This window comes from Pelobates fuscus, chromosome 6 (assembly GCF_036172605.1).
Source record: "Pelobates fuscus isolate aPelFus1 chromosome 6, aPelFus1.pri, whole genome shotgun sequence".
In the NCBI taxonomy this organism is placed as follows: domain Eukaryota; kingdom Metazoa; phylum Chordata; class Amphibia; order Anura; family Pelobatidae; genus Pelobates; species Pelobates fuscus.
The window spans coordinates 293,165,863-293,187,515 of record NC_086322.1 but is presented as its reverse complement, the minus strand read 5'-3'; the positions used below and the strand labels follow the sequence as shown (position 1 = coordinate 293,187,515).

Sequence of the window (21,653 nt, the reverse complement as noted above, 5' to 3'; positions counted from 1 at the left end):
GATTTAGCCGAGAGTATTGCCGGTAGTCTTAATGTTACCAACTGCTATGTGTGTGGAGGTACTAACATGGGAGACCAATGGCCTTGGGAAGCAAAGGAGGTAATGTCCGGTTCTGAGGCAGTTGACCAATTAATATCTACACAAGCCGATTATCATTTGAGTGTTAGAGGTAAATCTGAGTGGAGATTAAAGACCTCCATCATAGGTTATGTTTGCATAGCAAGGAAAGGAATAATGTATAATACTTCTGTAGGAGAATTAACTTGTCTAGGGCAAAAAGCTTATGATGATGATACTAAAAATACAACTTGGTGGTCGGCTTCAAATGTCTCAGAACCATCTAACCCGTTTGCTAGATACGCCAATTTAAAGGACGTGTGGTTTGATCTATCTATCACATCTACCTGGAGAGCCCCAGCAAATTTGTACTGGATCTGTGGTAAGAAAGCCTATTCGGAGTTGCCACAGGACTGGGAAGGGGCATGTGTGTTGGGTATGCTCAAACCATCCTTCTTCTTGTTACCTATTGAAACAGGTGAGACTTTAGGTGTCAAAGTGTATGATGTGAATCATAGGAAGAAAAGGGGACCCATAGAGATAGGTACCTGGGAAGATAATGAATGGCCTCCCCAGCGTATCATAGATTATTATGGGCCAGCCACGTGGGCAGAAGATGGTACTTTTGGTTATAGAACCCCTATTTATATGCTCAACCGCATTATAAGATTACAGGCGGTGGTTGAGATTATCACAAATGAGACATCACAAGCGCTCAATCTTCTAGCGAAGCATAACACCAGGATGAGGACAGCAGTCTACCAAAATAGATTAGCCTTGGATTACCTTTTGGCAGTAGAGGGAGGTGTATGTGGGAAGTTTAACCTAAGCAATTGCTGTCTTCAAATAGATGATGAAGGGCAAGCAATAGCTGAGCTTACTAGCCATATGGTTAAACTAGCGCATGTGCCTACTCAGGTATGGAAAGGGTACAATCCAAGTAGTTGGTTTGGTAGCTGGTATGAGTGGTTTGGAGGGCTTAAGGCAGTGGTAGGTGGAGTCCTACTGATTTTACTGTTGTGTCTACTCCTACCGTGTCTTATACCCTTAGTAGTTAGGTCTGTGCAAAGCCTGATAGGAAGTATAGCAGAGAGGAAGGCTGCCGCACAGATAATGGCGATATATAAGTATAAGGCTCTAGATCAAGGAGAACCAATGCAGGAAGATGAGTGTTAAAAGATTCACATCATAGGATAAGTCTGGTCTGGTTCAAGGTAACTTGCGGTGTAAGCAAAACTAAGGTTAAGTGATGCCTCAAGTAATTGTAAAATATCAAGAGGCATCAAAGGGGGGAATGTGGTGGAATCTCGGTAAAAATAAATTTAGTAGGCCGAGATTACCACGTGGCATGTGTACGTGCATATGCTGACGTATCGATCAGTTGGATGCACGAGGCAAGATACGATCAGTAGTGTACGGAGCATGTGCAAGAATACCGGATATAGTATTCCCCTCCTCCATTGTGCTGGACAAGCCATGCGGTCAAACAGGAAGTTAATTCTTATTTGTGTTGATTGGTTAAGAGAATGTGCGGGTGGAGCTTAATATGGGAGGAGTTATATGCCTATATAAGGAGCCTGCACTATTGTCCGGGGCTCAGAACTTGCTGTATTTTGGTGACATTAGTCCCTCTGAGTCCCGATCGGTGATCCAATAAAGAATCTCTTCCTTCCTGAAGAAACCTGTGTCCATCTCTCTGTGCTTGGCTTCCGTCAGTTTCTCCGGTATCAAGACCACCTTATTGACATAATAATGTGGCCTGGGTGACTTTAGTGGCCCTTTAAATTTACAGTGGCAAAACTTTTTATTTTATTTTTTTAAAGGAAAACAAAATTTCCAATTCAGCTTTAATTTGACTATTATAGATTTAATACTGCAATGACTAGTTCCCCCATTCACTGCTGAGTGAATAAACCCATGTAATAAGTAATATATAGAGTAGAGACCGACATTTTTCTGGAGTCATTGAATCCATGGCACCTAAACTAATATCTCCACCAAAATGGCGGCATTAAGCAGCTCTGCAGTGCTCGGGCTCTTTCGTTTAGAATTCGACGTTCCGTCATAGGCTCGCGACAGTAACTCCCAGCTCAGCTGCTGTTATGTTCTGGGGAAGAGGCCCCGCCCACAGTCAGCGATCCACTTCCGGTCAGCAGAGACATGGAGCCCGGCGGGCAGGGTGAGAGGGGGACACGCCCGGAGGGTAACGGGTTACATTCAGTATGGGGGGGTCGTTAATAAAGTCACCTTGGGACATACTAGGCAACCAGCCGCCATTACGGACATCGAGCTCTGTATAGGGAGAGCTGTCACATCAAGGGTTCAATTAATGGGAGCCATGTCACATGGGGGTCAGTGAGAGCTGTCAGTCTGGGGAGGGGGGGGTCAGTGAGAGCTGTGTCAGTCTGGGGAGGAGGGGGGGGTCAGTGAGAGCTGTGTCAGTCTGGGAGGAGGGGGGGGGGGGTCAGTGAGAGCTGTGTCAGTCTGGGGAGGAGGGGGGGTGGGGGTCAGTGAGAGCTGTGTCAGCCTGGGGAGGGGGGCTGGGTCAGTGAGAGCTGTGTCAGTCTGGGGAGGAGGAGGGGGGGGGGGTCAGTGAGAGCTGTGTCAGTCTGGGGAGGAGGGGGGGGGGGGGGGTCAGTGAGAGCTGTGTCAGCCTGGGGGGGGGGGGGGGGGGTCAGTGAGAGCTGTGTCAGCCTGGGGAGGGGGGCTGGGTCAGTGAGAGCTGTGTCAGTCTGGGGAGGAGGGGGTTCAGTGAGAGCTGTGTCAGTCTGGGGAGGAGGGGGTTCAGTGAGAGCTGTGTCAGTCTGGGGAGGAGGGGGGTCAGTGAGAGCTGTGTCAGTCTGGGGAGGAGGGGGGTCAGTGAGAGCTGTGTCAGTCTGGGGAGGCAGTGAGAGCTGTGTCAGTCTGGGGAGGCAGTGAGAGCTGTGTCAGTCTGGGGAGGCAGTGAGAGCTGTGTCAGTCTGGGGAGGCAGTGAGAGCTGTGTCAGTCTGGGGAGGCAGTGAGAGCTGTGTCAGTCTGGGGAGGCAGTGAGAGCTGTGTCAGTCTGGGGAGGCAGTGAGAGCTGTGTCAGTCTGGGGAGGCAGTGAGAGCTGTGTCAGTCTGGGGAGGCAGTGAGAGCTGTGTCAGTCTGGGGAGGCAGTGAGAGCTGTGTCAGTCTGGGGAGGCAGTGAGAGCTGTGTCAGTCTGGGGAGGCAGTGAGAGCTGTGTCAGTCTGGGGAGGCAGTGAGAGCTGAGTCAGTCTGGGGAGGCAGTGAGAGCTGTGTCAGTCTGGGGAGGCAGTGAGAGCTGTGTCAGTCTGGGGAGGCAGTGAGAGCTGTGTCAGTCTGGGGAGGAGGGGGGGCAGTGAGAGCTGTGTCAGTCTGGGGAGGCAGTGAGAGCTGTGTCAGTCTGGGGAGGCAGTGAGAGCTGTGTCAGTCTGGGGAGGCAGTGAGAGCTGTGTCAGTCTGGGGAGGCAGTGAGAGCTGTGTCAGTCTGGGGAGGCAGTGAGAGCTGTGTCAGTCTGGGGAGGCAGTGAGAGCTGTGTCAGTCTGGGGAGGCAGTGAGAGCTGTGTCAGTCTGGGGAGGCAGTGAGAGCTGTGTCAGTCTGGGGAGGCAGTGAGAGCTGTGTCAGTCTGGGGAGGCAGTGAGAGCTGTGTCAGTCTGGGGAGGCAGTGAGAGCTGTGTCAGTCTGGGGAGGCAGTGAGAGCTGTGTCAGTCTGGGGAGGCAGTGAGAGCTGTGTCAGTCTGGGGAGGCAGTGAGAGCTGTGTCAGTCTGGGGAGGAGGGGGGGTCAGTGAGAGCTGTGTCAGTCTGGGGAGGAGGGGGGGTCAGTGAGAGCTGTGTCAGTCTGGGGAGGAGGGGGGGTCAGTGAGAGCTGTGTCAGTCTGGGGAGGAGGGGGGGTCAGTGAGAGCTGTGTCAGTCTGGGGGAAAGGGGGGTCAGTGAGAGCTGTGTCAGTCTGGGGGAAAGGGGGGTCAGTGAGAGCTGTGTCAGTCTGGGGAGGGGGGGGTCAGTGAGAGCTGGGGAGGGGGGTCAGTGAGAGCTGTGTCAGTCTGGGGAGGGGGGGTCAGTGAGAGCTGTGTCAGTCTGGGGAGGGGGGGGGGCAGTGAGAGCTGTGTCAGTCTGGGGAGGGAGGGGTCAGTGAGAGCTGTCAGTCTGGGCAGGGTCATTGAGAGCTGCGTCACTTTAGACATTAGACTTAACAATTGGGGGCTGTCACAGTGTCAGATTCACTGGTCTCCTCCAACAGTTTGGGTGGTGCGATCGCACAGACCTTGATCAGTTGGGGTCACTGGCACCATTCTATTATAACACTTGGTGATTTCAAGGCCCTGTCTCTTTGGGACACTGCTAAAGGTACATTTCATTTACTGCCATGGTGCTTCTAGATAAAGTAATGCTAGTGACTCATTGCTTTATTGCAATCTGGTGTCAGTGCACTGACTCAAGCAGAGTTTACAGTGGAAGTCATGGCTGGAGTAGAGACGTGTGCACAGTGGTAATTGCAAAAATAAATATATCGCCCCTTGTGAAAGTTTGTCATCAGGAGCCATGACTGTATCCAGGGCTACTATCCAGGCCTTGGGTTACTTTTCACTACAAGTTTGACGAGTCCATGGCATACTCGCCAGAGGTGAATTTCTGCTCAGCCTGATTTAATTGTCCCTCTCCAATGACTAGTGATCAGCCCAGCTTTGTTTTCAGTACGGCTATTCCAAACAAACATTTGATATTCACTTTGAATTAACCTTGTAAGTGAAGATTGACGAGTAATAGAAATGGCCCTGTCACATTTGGAAACTCAGCCAGGGGCACTATCCCATTGAAACACAACACTCCCCCTAAACTAGTGCTTTATTAGGTAAAGAATGATGTCACTTCAATATGTATAGTTGACATTTTACACTACAATACAAATGAGCTATTTAAAGAAACACGCCATGCACCATTACCACTGCAGCACACTATGGTGGATATTAGTCCAGAAGTGCCCTGGCAACCCTTCTTTATATGGAGTTAAAACGTCTGGAACCATTTAACTTCTTGCAATAAATAAAAAGGATTTCTAGCGCTTCTGACAATGTTAGTAGGCAGCTAGGACAACCCAAGCCAGAGTCCATTCTTTCTGGTAGTGGGTAAGATGCAAGATGATAAAAGGGTCGCAGCCCCATGTGGATGTCTTCTGGTCCAGATTTTACGCTGTGCATATAAAAGAGGACAGGAGACACAATATAGTATAATACGTTCTTATATTTGGAGAGGAATGTATTGAAATGCACTTTGATTTTTTTGAGCTTCTGATCAGCTCCAAATAGTAGCGCTAGGGTTGTATGATCCTCGTCTGTGGCTATAGTGGTGCAGCACAATCTTTACAGGAAGAACTGTCTGGATCCCGGCGTGGGTAGTAGCAGCTCACCGATGCAAATGTAGCACAAAAGAAATGTAATAACGGCCAATAGTGCACACTGATAAGAACTGTATTAAAAGAAAGAGGTACTCACAAAAGGAGAGAAAATAGTGGTTTTGCTCAATCCAGGTAACGTAGGTGGTATAATCACCACCAAGGATGTTTCTGGAGTCTTCTTGAGTAAAATCTTCCAAAAGCAGTCAGGAGGGTCCAAAGAACCGGTAGATTTAAAAAAAAAAAGTATACTCTTTTTTTATTACATAATAAAATACACTTGACGTTTTTCGCCAAATCACAGACTTTCTCAAAGTGTTTGACTTCTTATCTCTGGTATGCTTTGCCCTGCTCCCTGCCTGACACACTGACTTGTAGTGAAGAGAGGGAGCAGCATCCAGTAGACTCCAGCTAAGAATTCAAATCGATCTCAAACAGTTTGACTCTGTCAAATGTCTGGTTCGACTCCTTGTCAATTGGGGGTTGCCATGGCACTCCTGCCAACATAGCCACTACAGGACAATGTAGTGGTTAAAGAGATACTGTAGTGCCAGGAATACGAAGCTGTATTCCTGGCTCTATTGCTACCCCCTCTCTCGTGCCCCCACCACCCTGGGAAATAAATGCATTACTTTCCTTTTCCCAGCGCCGATGTCCTTGAGCGCTGGGTTGATGCTCCTCCTCCTCCATCCCGCGACGAGCAGGGTCTAATGCGCATGCGCGGCAAGTGCTGCACGCACATTAGACCTCCTGTAGGGAAGCATTGAATCAATGCTTTCCCATGGGGAAAAAAATCTGACTCTGGAGGTCCTCATGCAGAGCGTGAGGACGTCCAGCGTCAGATACCGGACCAAAGGTCTGTTTCAATTCAGGAAGCCCTCTAGTGGCTGTCTGGTAGACGGCCACTGCGAGCAGACTTAGAGCTGCAATGTAAACATTACTGTTTCTATGGAACTGCAAAAGGGACAGTGCCCCAGACCGCTTCAATTAGCTGAAATGGTCTGGATGCCTACGGTGTCCTTTTAAGGTACTTGGGTTCCTCTAAATAAAGCCAGTTACGGTTTATGTCCAAAAATGGGGTGGAGAAGGGAGCCTGTTACAGGGTAGGGAAGACGGCATAGCCGGGATGTCAGTATCTCTTTCCTTCCTTAGTTTCATTTCCCGGTTAAATAACAAGGCCAACGATAACGTTGCTTGTCAAATGTCCCCTTTCATGCTGAAACTTCTGTAAACCCCAGAGCCAGACGGGGAATTACTGTGATTAAAGTGCAGCAAATCTCAGGCAAATAGAATGTCGGTTTCTACTTAACATTTTTACTTTTTCTTTAACCGTGTAAATCGCATTATCTAGAAATGACTTCCTTCGTCTTTGCTTGATTAATATTCTATTGAAGCATCCCATCTCTATTAGTCCGACATTATGAGATACGTAATGAGGTTCATGAACTTTGATGACGTGCTTGTTGTAAACGCACATTGTACGTATCCAAAGGACATTGGTGTCGCTGCTGTCTTTCACTTAATTCTTTGTTTTCTATCATTGTTACTTATGGGACAGGCCAAGTCACATTACACAGTTTACCTACACAATACTCAGATCTATATTACTGGGACTTGTGCCAGCTGTATCCCTGTTGATTGATACTGTCACTTGTTTGCCTGTTGCTATACTGTGTCCCATACCCGTTGTATCCCCATCGCATGGCTATTTTCTTTGCCAATTTTATCTCCCTCCACAGTGCTATTTAAGTCCCCCTTGTCCTATTATGCTGTCTGATGTGTCTTCCATTACATGCTGTTGTATGTGAATTCACGTTTTAATGATCTGATCATATATCTCTTACTATGACATCCTTCCTGACGCTTGCGCTAATTTCTGTTTTTGGATGGTGCTTTCTGAGTATATGTTCCCCTTTACGTGCCTTCCTTGACTTTAATCTCCTATTGTAAGCTTTTTACTCTCTTGCTTTCTTCCCAAGTGCATCTTCACGTCTGTTATCTTCCGTCGCTTATCTCTGTGGCCTGCTATCGTCCCTGCTTGCTTGCTCCCCTCCCTGACTCTGCTTCTCCTTCCGGACAGATATCAACCTTAACTCTCCCAACAAAGGTTTGCTGCCAGACAACATGACCGAGGTTCCAGTAGGACCAGGAGGGGTATGTGCGCCGGCCGACGCTGCTGGGGCTGTGCTACCAGAAGGCCTGACCGAGGCAGAGGCAGAAGAATTGCGTATTGAACTTGCTAAGGTGGGTACTCGATCCTTAGATCTCCTTTACAAAGATGTGAATAAACAGGGAATCTCCACAGCCATATATGTACAAACTGTCATCACCTCTCATATAAACACAACTAATCATTGATTATTTTATAAATTGTAATTATTATTATATTTGCAATTCCATAACATTTACCCAAAACCCAGGATATACTTGAAAACGAGAGAAATCTCAATGTATCTTTCCTGGTAAAATATTTTATAAATAAATAAATAAATTTAGCCTTTTGAGTGTAAGAAATTGGAGCAATGGACTTTTTTTTCCAAAAATGCTTTTTGATGTATTTGAAAAATATTGAAATGTTTTTTCATTTTTCTTGTGGATTGAGGGTTAGAGAGGGTCACGCTAAGCTCCATAACCAGTACAGTATATAGTAGTGGTTATGGTGCAAGAAGCTTGTCTATCGCCTATTTGTGCATATCCATTCAAGATTTTATAGCAATTATAAGCTGCGGAGGTTAGGGCCAGCTGAGCCGAGTGAGCAGTCTATCATTACTTTTCAAATCTAAGATTGACTTGGCAAAAGAATCACTCCTCAGACGGCCACTAGAGGAGCTTCCTAGGTCAGTGCTGCAGTGTGCCACGCTCTGCATGGAGATACTGAATGCTCCCCATAGAGATGCATCTCTATGAAGATATCCTAAATGACTATGGTGGCGTTTGTGTTCCTTATCCTATTGTGTTCCTTTAAAAAAAAAAAAATTAGATGTGGCCTTTGAGAAGTAATTTGCAATCATGAGCTGCTAATATGCTCTAAAATGTGGCACAGGCAAAGCATCAACTTTGTTGAAAAAAAATATGTAATTGGTGTGTCTCCAACTTTCCCTTTCAACATGTACCCTGGTGTATCTTCTTTAAGAAATGGTAGGCCTTTGTTGGGTAGTTTGAATTAGCAACCTGCTTAAAGGCTCCAAAACTATTAACAATTGTATATAATGTGTTGTTGCAATATATGAGAAAAATGCAAATTGCAGTTGAACACAAACAGTAAAAAAAAAAATAATAATAATAATAATGCAAAAATGGTTTGTGTCCTTAGGTGCAAGACAGGTTTGTGAAGCGTTGTCCTTAAGGGGTTAATACAGACCACGGGAAGGAAAGTTGGATGAGATGAGAATGGGTAGACTTGGTGTAGGAAGATAACATTTCACTGATCATTTCTCTGGAGAAGTGGGATTTGGGGGATTTTCTTTTCTTTTTTTTTTAATGTCTGAGAGAATGGGGTTGGGTATTTCCTATTGATAGTGCAGCTCCAGAGAGATACGGAAAGAGTGGAAGGTGTGGGTCAGTGCAGGGACAGGTAAACAATCTATATATTGCGCTAGTGAAATCACCAGCAATGTGTAGATTAAAATGGTTACCTGAAGTTTGAGATTCAAGGTGGTGGTCGCTGTGATTTGAGTGGCAAGGGATGATTCTGCCCATCCATAAAGGCCTTATGTGGCATACAGCAAAACCAATAGGCTTGTTTAGGAATTGGTGACGAAGTAGCACATTTCAGGCCAATGTATCTGTAGCCCAGATGGAAAAATAGATGGTATGGTGAAAAATAGACATATTGCCATATACCATGGCCTAAAATATGCATTTCTAAAATGTACTTATTTATTATTTTTACGTTTCTCTTTTTTTAAGTTTTCAGTTTGAATAACCCCACATTACTTTGCATTTGTGATGTGTGCGTTTGAGCCAGTGTAAGCCATTTTGTAAAATGATTTGTTGGGGGGAGGGGTTTAATATATTTTGTCTCTTTAAGAGTTTATTTCTTGGCATCTACTGTACATCAATAAGTTTATTTTTATTTTAAATAACCCTTTATACGTTTAGTTTAATTAGTGGTTTGGCTTAGACAATGTATAGATGAGCATGTGGCATAGCAGCAACAGAAAAAAATCTTCAAGAGAGGTCTAAAAATATCACTTGTAATTCATTTTATATGGTTTTTAGTTAGTGCTAAATTTATGCTTATAACTATAAATCTGTGCGAGGATAAATGCAGTGTAGTGGCTAAATGGTGCTATCCACAGACAGGTGCGCAGTCTCATAAGGTGGCCAGCAGACCAGAACAAGTGCTCAAAAACTGGTCCCTCCTGATGAGACCACATGTCCTGATCGGAGACAGACCCAGGATTATATCATGTGTCCTCCACGCACCAACTTCAAATCGCTAGTGTTCCTACAGTGTGGCTCTTAGAGATGAGTCATGTTCCTCTGATTACCGTTTAGTTTTTTATTATGCGCTCCCTCTCTTTCTGTCTGTGAATATACTGCCACCAGCTGGTCGTGACACGCATGCAACAACATCAGAAATTGTATCAGAGGTTTCTTTATTCTGGCTTGTCTACTAGTCGAACTGATTTAGATATTACAGACCACACACCAGTTTAGATTCTTTAGTGACTGACATAATGTGTTATCGCTCCTTAACCACTTAAGGACACATGACATGTGTGACATGTCATGATTCCCTTTTATTCCAGAAGTTTGGTCCTTAAGGGGTTAATAGTCTGAATTTAGTTTATTTACATTATTGCTTATTTTTTAACATTATACTGTTTCTTGTTGCTACCAGTTTGATAACATTGTTATCACAGAATGTCTGTGGGTTTATACAGGGCATAAGTAGGGAACTGCTTAGGGCATAATTTAAGGTTTCTTGTTCTCTAAATGTAAAATATGTTGGGTAATAATATTATATTGCATGCAATTCTGAACGTCAAACTACTGGATTCCTTGTCAAAGTGCAAAAGATATTTAGATGTGGGTTTTCTGCAATGATTTAATAGATTTTGACACGAGAGGTGAGCTGTGAATCCCCATTACAAGGCCAATGACCTTTTACTGATTGAACTTTCTGTAGTCTTCATGTCCATAAGTTTGAAAGATCGGACATTGGCAATGTTTAATGCAAAGATTAAAATAGAAAGAATATCTGAGTCATCTCACCCATTCATACTGGTAGCATCCATCTCTCCTTCCTTTGTTCTCACCCTATAGCTTTCTCTTCTTTCCCCAATCCCCTTTAACTGCCATCCCCCTTTTTCTGAACTCATTCACTCTTCCAGTTCCCCCCTTTTTTCCTGTGTCTTTCCTTCCATTCTATAGAATTTGTTGCGAGGTCTTACCGTCTGAGCCTAATTTTGTCTACTATGCAGAAACCTTTGTGGATTTCTACATTGAAAGCGTACACAGGGTGCCAAGTGCTTTCTATATTAGTAATGTAACATTGTAAATGTAAACAATAGAAGGCCTGTACAATGAAGCATATCTAATGGCATTAATAATTCTGTGTTCTTAAGGTCAGCACCATTCAACCTACTAAATTTCTGCATTGTGAGGATGGGAATCTGGATATTCTCTTACGCATATCTGTAATCTCTCCTGTTTGTATGTCAGGTAGAAGAGGAAATCCTCACACTACGCCAGGTTCTCTCTGCTAAGGAACGTCATGCCGCAGAAATCAAGAGAAAGCTGGGACAGACTCCTCTTAACCAGCTCAAGATGAACCTTTCCAAGAGCCTGCAAGAAGTTCAAATGTCTAATGCGTGAGTTACCCCCTCTCCTCTTCTAGACCTAATGGATATAGTGGTGCCATTCTCTGCACACAATATTCCATGTTAGATGACATTGTTACCATCACCACCATGCCAACAATAGTTATACCATGGCGTAGTCGTCAACATATCAATCCCAGCGAGCAAAGCCTTGCTTACATGTACCACCTGATCATCTCCTTTAACCCCAACCCCCATCTGTAATTAAAATCAATTTTTATGTAGTGACTCATAAGACTGGTTTGGTCCTTTTTTTCCTGGATGTCTTTTCTAACCCGTTACATATTTCCCAGTTAAAAGCACCGCGTTTGCTTTCTGCTGCAGTTAACCCCATAGCTGGCCTCATCCAAAAGAAAAGTCCTTTTCAGATTAGGTCCCTCACTTTCTGCCAGAACATCACCACCTTGGGACATGACCATAACAAATGGAGAATTTTAACCACACAGCCCCAACATTGATTGTGGTGATAACTTCAACTCAGTAGAGCTTGACTGGTGAGGTATGCTATCCTAGTAATTCATATGAATTGTTTCTGAAAAGCCACACAAAAATATATTCATAGTGTACGTTTATTGGGCTATCTCAGGGTGCCAGAGAGCTGCTATTCTATGACAGATTGCAGTTTGGAGAAGGCTGTGCTCAACACATGTCCCTTTTTGTTTTCAGTTATGTAAAAACCTCAGAGAAAATTGGAGAATGGAACGAAAAAGTGACCCAGTCTGATGTGTGAGTCATGGTCATACCAATGCTGCCTACTAACTGAGGGGCGGGGGTTGTATGTGAGGATGTGGTGTAACTTGAGCCATGGATAAACATGGAGACTTTAGGAATGTGGTTGCATGTGAGATACATACTCATTACGTAAAGGGACACTACAGGCACCCAGACCACTTCAGCTCATTGAATGGTCTGGGTTCATAGTCCTGGGTCCCTTAGCCCTGCAATGGTAATTATTACAGTTTTTGTTAAACTGCAATAATTACATTGCCAGGTTAACTCCACCTCTTGTGGCTTTCTACCAGACTTTTAGCCACCTAACTGACGCTGGATGTCCTCACGCTATGTATGAGGACATCTAGTATCACCCAAAACTCTAGGGGGGGAAGGCCTAATGCAAGAGAGTATTGGGTCTCCCCCGCTGGCTGAAGTTGGCAGAATAGGAGCAGAGGCGGAGCCTAAATGGAGTCAAGTAAGTGATAGAGGGTTTTTTAACCACTTTTGCACCACAGAAGGAGAGGGGGGGGGGGGGGGGGAGAGGAGGGGCACAGCTTTGTTTTCCTGGCACTATAGTTTACCTTTAAAGATCCAGACCACTAATGGCTAGTCATGGCAGCGAAGAATTTGTTAACCCCTTAAGGACCAAACTTCTGGAATAAAAGGGAATCATGACGTGTCGGACATGTCATGTGTCCTTAAGGGGTTAAACTACAATTTCTATGGTGCTCAGAAATCTGATATCTTAAATTGCTATTTTTCCTGAACCCCCTCTCCCTTTCTAAAGTGGTAGTGCAAAATAGAGATGGATCGATTATCTGTCCCGCTGATATTGGGCATATTTCTGAATATCAGGATCGGCCTTGTAATATTTCGGCCTTACCGATATTTCTGATAGATGGCAGTCACCACATGCCATTTTCCACATCAAGAAATTCCAGCTGCTTGCCAATCAAGCATCGCATTGCGACCTCATGTCACCGCTTCCTGTGAGCCCTGGCATGCGGAGCTTAGCTGAAGTCAGAGAGGTGGGACTGTAAATAATATACTGTAACGTACTGGGCTGGCTGACTAAGACTGATAGGAGAGTGACTGCTATTCGCAATCACACTCGTACCCGTAACAGCACTGTACATGCTGGTATCTCTGTGATCCCCACATTTACTGGCTGCCTGAGAATGACCGTGGTGTGATTACTAGAAGCAATCACACTCTTATCAGTGACAGCACTGTACATGCTGGTATCTCTGTGATCCCCACATTTACTGGCTGCCTGAGAATGACCGAAGTGTTATTACTGACGGCATGTTCTGTTAATATCAGATTTATGTACAATTGTTTTGTTTAAAAAAAAAAAAAAAAAAAAAAAAAGTTAAATGTAGAGAATATAGACACCGGTTATGAGCAGTTGCCCCGAAAAGGTGACCGATAATCTGTATCGGCTGTGGAATTGAATCCGTCGAACATTCCAAATCTGTAAGTAGAATAAAACCACAGACAGGGAGGAGAGGGCTGCTGGGTAGCGTGTGTGTGACTATAGGGCAGGGTTTTGTATATTGTAGATAGCCGCTTTGGGAGTGGCATATTTAAGGAATGCGTGGTATTAGTGTGGTTTGCTTGCAGGGTGCAGGGGGTGGGGGTTGTTTAGAAGGTGTGGACGTGGCTTTGTTTATACACACACAATCCACCATTCTCTCTTTTCTGCCTCTCAGCCTACCCCTGTCCTAGCTACCCATTACTCTAAACTCATACTAACATAATTGCTGCTAGTCTTGTTCTGCCTGTTTAACCTGAATGCAATGATATATCTGTATAAAATATACAGTTCATATTCACTCCTCGCTTATTTTGGATATTTTAACACTCTTCTCTCTGCAGTATGCCTGTTTTTCTGCCGTGTCTGTTTTCATTTTGTGTTTCCTATTTCTGTGCTGTCAGTATTTCTTTAATCCTGTGTTGTCAGTCCAAGAACAACCCTGTGTGCCTTTATATTTGTGTTCCTCTGTCATTTTTATGTTGTGTCTACCATGACCCACGTGTGCAGTCTTTATGCTCTTTTATGCCTGTATTCTTTGTGCAAGCTCTCTTTCTATTTGTGTCCCTATGTCCACCTGCAGTGCACGTCACTTTAAGTTTATGCCCCTAGGTTCTTTGCGTTTGACTGTCTGTCCGACTGCAGTCTGTGTGTCCCTTTTTCCACATGTGGTGTATGTTCCTTTTAATTGTGTGTATCTCTCTCCATCCAAGTGGAAGCTGTATGTCCCTTTAATTGTATGTTTCTGCTCAGTGTGCATTTCTCCACGTTATGTATATATGTTCATATTTCTTTCCTAGCTATAAGAAGACACAGGAGACTCTGACACAGGCTGGTCAGAAAACATCTGCCGCACTATCCAACGTGGGAACTGCCATCACACGGAGACTGGGGGACATGAGGTAAGATGTGGTGATCCCTTTACTTACTGAACATGGTACTGACTTCTACTGTGCTAAGTAGATCTCTGTGTGGGCTGTTAACAGTGTTATAATCTTAATAATTTATTTTATAGAAACATTCAGTAGCCATCTGCCTCATTTTACTGTATGTGCTGGACATTAAATAGTGCTTTGTTCAGCCTTGGTCCGTTCGTTTTCCTAAAGTAACCACCCAAACCTGTTTCACTGGTTTATATGCTGCTGGCTCCATTATCTCACCACAGCTGATATGGGGCAGGCACAACCTTTACTGAAGGGAACAGTCCAGTGGAAAAGTGTTTTATTTTATTTGTTTAACAATTTAATCGGTATTAACCTAGTGAAAACCTGCATGCATTTAATGATGTATGTTTTTTCATTTGGGGCATATCTAAGAACAGCGTGCAAAAGTTGCAGATCTCTTGTCTTTCTGTGGCTGTCCAATCACAGACTTCCCAATGCAGCTCAATGAGAAGTCTTTGCAAGGCAGGTGCTTTGAGCAATTGCTGCCTCTTGAGTTTTGCTTCTGAGCGAAACTGCCAGGAAGTAAGTGACTGACAGCCACTGGGGTGTAACAAGATTCATTTATAAATGTTTGTATTGATATCTGCACTTTTTGTAAAATCAAAAAGGACAGTCTTTGCACATAAAGTACTTCAGCAAGCTAAAGTTCTTAAGGTGTGTGGAGTGTGCCTTTAAACTGTGATGTAAGAGTTTGCATGTAATGACAATACTTGAAATTTTCTATAGATCATGTAATTATTCGTTATAAAAAGGGGGCTGTTTGCGAACTTAAAACTAAATAGCAAAATTTTAGGCTAAAATAGTCAAGTGGTTACTAGCAGAGATTGAGGGTTTTTCCAGATTAGCATTTATGGCCTGCATTTTGCAAGTCAGTTCGCTACAATTTACAGCTTAAAGGACCACTCTAGGCACCCAGACCACTTCAGCTTAATGAAGTGGTCTGGGTGCCAGGTCCAGCTAGGGTTAACAAATTTTTTTATAAACATAGCAGTTTCAGAGAAACTGCTATGTTTATCAATTAGTTAAGCCTTCCCCTATTTCCTCTAGTGGCTGTCTCACTGACAGCCGCTAGAGGCGCTTGCGTGATTCTCACTGTGAAAATCACAGTGAGAGCACGCAAGCGTCCATAGGAAAGCATTGTAAATGCTTTCCTATGCGACCTGCTGAATGCGCACGCAGCTCTTGCCGCGCGTGCGCATTCAGCCGACGGGGAGGAACGGAGGCGGAGAGGAGGAGGAGGAGAGCTCGCCGCCCAGCGCTGGAAAAAGGTAAGTTTTAACCCTTTTCCCCTTTCCAGAGCCGGGCGGGAGGGGGTCCCTGAGGGTGGGGGCACCCTCAGGGCACTCTAGTGCCAGGAAAACGAGTATGCTTTCCTGGCACTAGAGTGGTCCTTTAATGAATAAACTCCCAAAGAATGGGAAGACAAAGGATTATTTTATTAGATTTCTATATGTGAATGCTGCCTCCGTTTCACTGCAAATTTGTTAGTACGAGTTATAGAAATCTATCTTTTTCTCACAGACGGTAACAGTGTTGTATGATGTCTGCACCTTACACTTTTTGAGGGCGATTATTTTTGTTTAGTTTTTTTCTCATTTCATCTCAAGCTGGCAGATTGTTAGAAGCAGTTCTATAAATATTTTAATGGGGTATCCCCAGTACTATAACTGAGATGCCCTTTAAACAATGAATTTTGTCACTACGCTGTAAAAGGTTACTCTAAGATGCAGCTCTGTAGTTTTTAAACCAGCTTTAGACACATAAATAACCGTACAGAGTTGTGCGCGCGCACTTTCCCAGCCAGGCCTCCCGCTTTGCATAATACTAACATGTGTATTGCTGCGGCACTCTGCTCTCTCCCTGATGCACGCAGTCTGGTCATGTCTAGGATGGCCTTGCTTCCAGCGGAGGCCTTTGGAGGGTAAGCTTCCGCAAGGTGGGTAGCACTCCTGACCACTGCAAGGTGCACTCATTCATTAAATTCCACCAGTGATCATCTTATTGGCATTTGATAAATACGTGAGGCTGAAAATCAAAAGGGGGACACTATTGAAATAATAACAAAATAAAAATAATATGCAGCCTATCTCCACCCCCTTGGTGTTTTCCTTTTAAAGGGAATTGTCACCCCTACTGGAAATAAATACCGTGTTACTAAGGCGCTGCCTAATGCCAATGTATTGCCATGAGATTAGAGACCAGGAATGGCCGAAAGGAGAAGAAGCCGATCAGATGCCAGGGAAAATGCTCCAAGTGAGGAACGTTAAGTCTTTGTGTTTAATTGTAAAAGGAGCAGAATGTGGCTCTGTGCAGTGAGACATTGAGGCAAAATGTAGTGTTCAGTGCCATGTCTGGTTTCAACGCTTACTCTCAGTATACAACTTCCCATAAACCGAACATTGAACCCTGCAGCTCTCAGGATACAACTTCCCATAAACCGAACACTGAACCCTGCAGCTCTCAGTATACAACCATCCAGAACCCTAACACTGAACCCTGCAGCTCTCAGTATACAACCATCCAGAACCCTAACACTGAACCCTGCAGCTCTCAGTATACAACCACACAGAACCCTGCAGCTCTCAGTATACAACCACACAGAACCCTAACATTGAATCCTGCAGCTCTCAATATAAAACCACACAGAACCCTAACATTGAATCCTGCAGCTCTCAGTATACAACCATCCAGAACCCTAACATTGAACCATGCAGCTCTCAGTATACAACCTTCCAGAACCCTAACAGTAAACCCTGCAGCTCTCAGTATACAACCTTCTAGAACCCTAACATTGAACCCTGCAGCTCTCAATATACAACCACACAGAACCCTAACATTGAATCCTGCAGCTCTCAGTATACAACCTTCTAGAACCCTAACATTAAACCCTGCAGCTCTCAATATACAACCACACAGAACCGTAACATTGAATCCTGCAGCTCTCAGTATACAACCTTCTAGAACCCTAACATTGAACCCTGCAGCTCTCAGTATGCAACCTTCCAGAACCCTAACATTGAACCCTGCAGCTCTCAGTATACAGCCTTCCAGAACCCTAACATTGAACCCTGCAGCTCTCAGTATGCAACCATCCAGAACCCTAACACTGAACCCTGCAGCTCTCAGTATACAACCTTCCAGAACCCTAACATTGAACCCTGCAGCTCTCAGTATACAACTTCCCATAAACCGAACACCGAACCCTGCAGCTCTCAGTATACAACCACCCAGAACCCTAACACTGAACCCTGCAGCTCTCAGTATACAACTTCCCATAAACCAAACACTGAACCCTGCAGCTCTCAGTATACAACTTCCCATAAACCAAACACTGAACCCTGCAGCTCTCAGTATACAACTTCCCATAAACCAAACACTGAACCCTGCAGCTCTCAGTATACAACTTCCCATAAACCAAACACTGAACCCTGCAGCTCTCAGTATACAACCACCCAGAACCCTAACATTGAACCCGGCAGCTCTCAGTATAAAACTTACCAGAACCCCAACATTAAACCCTGATACTTGTGCGCAGGATTAGGGGAGTGTTGGCCGGAGCATGTTTGTTTGGCGCACACCATCCATAGAATTGGTTTATAAAATGCTGTCTGTGACTATACTCACTGCAAGTTATTAACTTTAGTTCCATTAACCGAATAACCCCCCCTCTCCACCCCAGTGTAAAATGCTGCTGTTAGTACATTAGCTAGCTGTCAGTAAGATGATTTATACAAAGTCTGCTGGTCCTAGCAGCAGGGCAGTAGTATCATCGGTGGTCAGGAGTACTAATACTTGTGGTGAGGAGTGTCGTGTTTAAAGACGCATGTTGGTGGGGTTGGAGTTGCAGTTTCCTGTGGGAGAGGACAGATTCCTGTACTGATTCTTGTGTGTCCCTCCTTTCCTCCTGCTTGCAGGGCTCTCCCTTTCTCTCAGTCTTTTAGGTAAGAGGTTCCAGTTCGCTTATCCTTTCCGTTCTCCCCCACATTACATGATCACTTTCTTTCCATTGTGCTGTATGTCTACTCAGGGGCAGCTCGATCCATGAAACAAGATATTGATGGGGTGTATTTACTAAACGTTAAGCTGCGGTGAGCTGACAAGAGGGAGAAATTGAGGAATCATTTTATTTTTTTTTCTAACTCTATTTCAGACAGCCCTGCATCTATATTGTCAGCTCGCCACAACTGACTTTTAGTGTATTGTCCTTCCTTTAGCTGTCGTTGGACTGAAACTCCCATAAGTCCGTGCCAGCCCCAAAGTTCCCAAAAAGCATTCTGTGCCAAAATACTATTTCTCAAATTAGAATGTAGGAAAGGCTGTTCAAATGTTTCAGCTATAGATTCGTTCAGTCAGTATTATTCACCACAGTATATCTTACAAATTTTTGGCCAAAATAGATCAATTGGAAAAATTCTCCATGTGAGCGATGGTTTTAGTTCATCTATTTTGGCTTTAAATATAATATTCTCTTTGAATCAACACTTTAGTAAACGTTTTTTTATTTATTGGCCACATATTCTGTTTGTAAGTAACTGGCTCATAGATGAACACGTCCAAAGTCAGACCTGGAATAGAGTTGGCTCATCTTCTGGAACTGCAGGTTTTATCGTACTACATATCCCATGAGTCTCACTCTCTTAAAAAGCACTTTACATTTTCCTGTATTCCTGTAGCTCCCGCCAATTATTCCATATGTATAGGCCTCTATAATAGTCTGCTGGTCCATTTATAGACTATTACTTACGAATTTATAGACTTACTATTTCTTTAATGTGCAGTGTGCACCCCAGAGTAACTGGATAATTAGTTCAACGCTGTATATATTCCCATCACTAAGAGTTTTGAGTAACACTGCTGCTTTTCATTGGGCACATGGCTTGATCTCCTAGTGCTTGTCATGTGACTTTTACTTCTGAGTATCATGTGACTTGCTGAACCAGCAGTTTGATATATGATGCAATCTGCCCTGACCGTCTCGATAATTGCACAAAGTGATTTCCTCCTCATACATGCTAACACACACAAACCAATGTAAGGGCAATCACACTCTATACAAACACACCCTGTCCAATGAACGTCTGTCCTGTTTGTGGGTTATGTTTCTCTTACCTTGCTGTGTACAATGGTTTCTGCGCTGTACAATATGTGCCCAGCTGTCTCTGTTCTTCTGTGCCTGATCCTGTGAATTGTGTTAAGCTTTTTAATGTGTTGATGTGTAAGGTACCTGCTAATCTGTGTCTAATTCCGTCCCTGGCACCAAGTAGCCAGTTCTGTGAAATCATTTTGTAAAGAGTGTGTGGAGTTAGCGGATCCCGCCGCAGATTTCAATTTGTTTGATCCTGCAGGCTGTCTGCGCTCACAGATTAGCCCAGCTTGCTCTATCAATTGGCTGTCCCTTGTAAATTCTCAGCTGGAGCTCACAGATCCTGGCTGCTTGGTCCCACTTGCTTGTAATTTTTTGGGGGTGTTTCTGTGGTTTCTAACTCTGCCTTTTTGCTCCCCATGCCTTCCGAGTAGCAGTTACTCCATCCGTCACTCCATAAGCATGCCGGCCATGAGGTAATGTATAGCCCCCGTCCAATGGTTCTCTAGATTTGGGTTGGGGGGGTTGGGTCTCCCCACCACTGGGGAGATGCATTAAAGATACCAGTAGTTACAGCTTCTTCAACAATTCCCATGTTATTTTACAGAGCCTGTTTATCAAGGAGGCAGAATGTAGTCTACTTTAGCGCATCAGCTGTGTAGAATTTATGAGATGTAGAGGATTAATTTTCCCCATTCTACCCAAAGCGTACAATGGTTTACCTATTGCTCAGCTTAGGAGTCCTGGTTCTTTACTGAGCGATACAAGTTTGTGCTACATCGTCTACAGCTGTTCTTGCTAGACGTGATGTGTGTCCAAGGCTAGGATTGGTTGTATTATCTTTTTTTTTTTTTTTTTATACTGTGTTGTATGATAACCCATCTCCTGAAGCTCACTTTGTAAAGCCTGTTAAATGGGGATAAGTTGGTTGCTGTACATGTTCATCCAATTGTATGCACATCAACCAATAAAAATATTTCATTTTTTTATTATAGGAATTCAACAACTTTTAAATCTTTTGAGGAACGCGTCGGGAGTATGAAGGTAACTTTGGCCCTATCACCATCCCCTTTGTATCACACTAAAAATAACCAGGCTTTCTAATTGGCTTAATTGGGAATTGTGCTGTGTGTCTGTGTAATGATGACACTGATCACTGCTCATTAAGTGCGAAGTCTAATGATTATTTGTGAAGCTATAAATCTTCCAGGCATATTGTTTCTGCCTTTTCATTGCGACCAACTTGTATGTTTGTTTTTTATTTGCAGACCAGGGTATCTACTGGCAGAGAAGAAAACGGCAGCGCTAATTTGCACTCTTCAGACAGCAAGTCACAGGACACCGCTCCCTTCTAGGCCTCTCCTGATCTCTTCACTTTGTTTACCCATCATAACCTGTAGTGCACTCATCTCACAGCTCAGTGGCTGGCAAGGGAATTAAATAAAGACACTAAAATCTCGCCCCACTTCCCACCAGTCATATGCTGTGTCTCCCCTCCCAAAATCTGTACATTCCCCCTTATTTCGTACATAATAGCCTGGCCCTGCTCTCCTTCACAAGTACAGGGAATGTCAAGCAGATTGCTTCAGTTCTGCCAACCTCTGCTTTGGAAGTGGGAGACTTCATTTTTGTTATTTTTGTCTGTTTCTGCCAGGTGTAGGGAATTGGTGGTGGTGGGATTGTTGCATTATCAGGTTTAGGCTCAACTGTTTGGTGTTGGAAAATTATTTTAAGCCCCTAGTCCAGGGGTGCCCCAAAGTTAGATCCCCATAGGTTGAGTTTAAATTCCTGTCTTGCTTTGCCAACCTTTAGAATGGCAAAGTATCAAGGAGGTTGTATTTCTAGAACATTTGGTGATCCACATTTTGGGAACCCCAGATATAGTCTGTGCAATAAAAGAATATTCTGTTATATGCAATGTATCAAGGAGACTGCATATTCCTAATTTTAAGAGGGGGGGGGGGGGCGTGGGGGGAGTTTGTCGCAAAATAGAGCTAATTGGGGATGCAAAGCTTGATATTTGAAACAACCTTCAAATTACGCAATGTAAATACGATTAATCCTGCTAGATTAAAGGAAGTATTTTTCATATATGCAAACAGAAGTCCCAATAT

The 21,653-nt window shown here is 44.1% G+C and overlaps 1 protein-coding gene across 7 annotated transcripts; it reads left to right on the top strand.

Moving 5' to 3' along the window:
* The first annotated feature begins 2,141 nt into the window (after positions 1 to 2,141).
* On the top strand, positions 2,142 to 21,626 carry TPD52L2 (TPD52 like 2). Of its 7 annotated transcripts, none has more exons than XM_063459474.1 (9): positions 2,142 to 2,236; positions 7,517 to 7,680; positions 11,107 to 11,255; positions 11,931 to 11,990; positions 14,313 to 14,414; positions 18,371 to 18,397; positions 19,974 to 20,015; positions 20,535 to 20,583; positions 20,808 to 21,626. In XM_063459474.1, the coding sequence occupies exons 1-9, from the start codon at positions 2,218 to 2,220 to the stop codon at positions 20,892 to 20,894; spliced, it is 699 nt and encodes a 232-aa protein (XP_063315544.1). In that variant the 5' UTR covers positions 2,142 to 2,217; the 3' UTR covers positions 20,895 to 21,626. The 7 variants fall into 7 exon arrangements, with proteins under 7 accessions (XP_063315544.1, XP_063315540.1, XP_063315538.1 ...); XM_063459469.1 differs by having other exon boundaries at positions 2,157 to 2,236; positions 7,544 to 7,680; XM_063459470.1 differs by lacking the exon at positions 11,931 to 11,990 and having other exon boundaries at positions 2,156 to 2,236.
* The last annotated feature ends 27 nt before the right edge of the window (positions 21,627 to 21,653 follow it).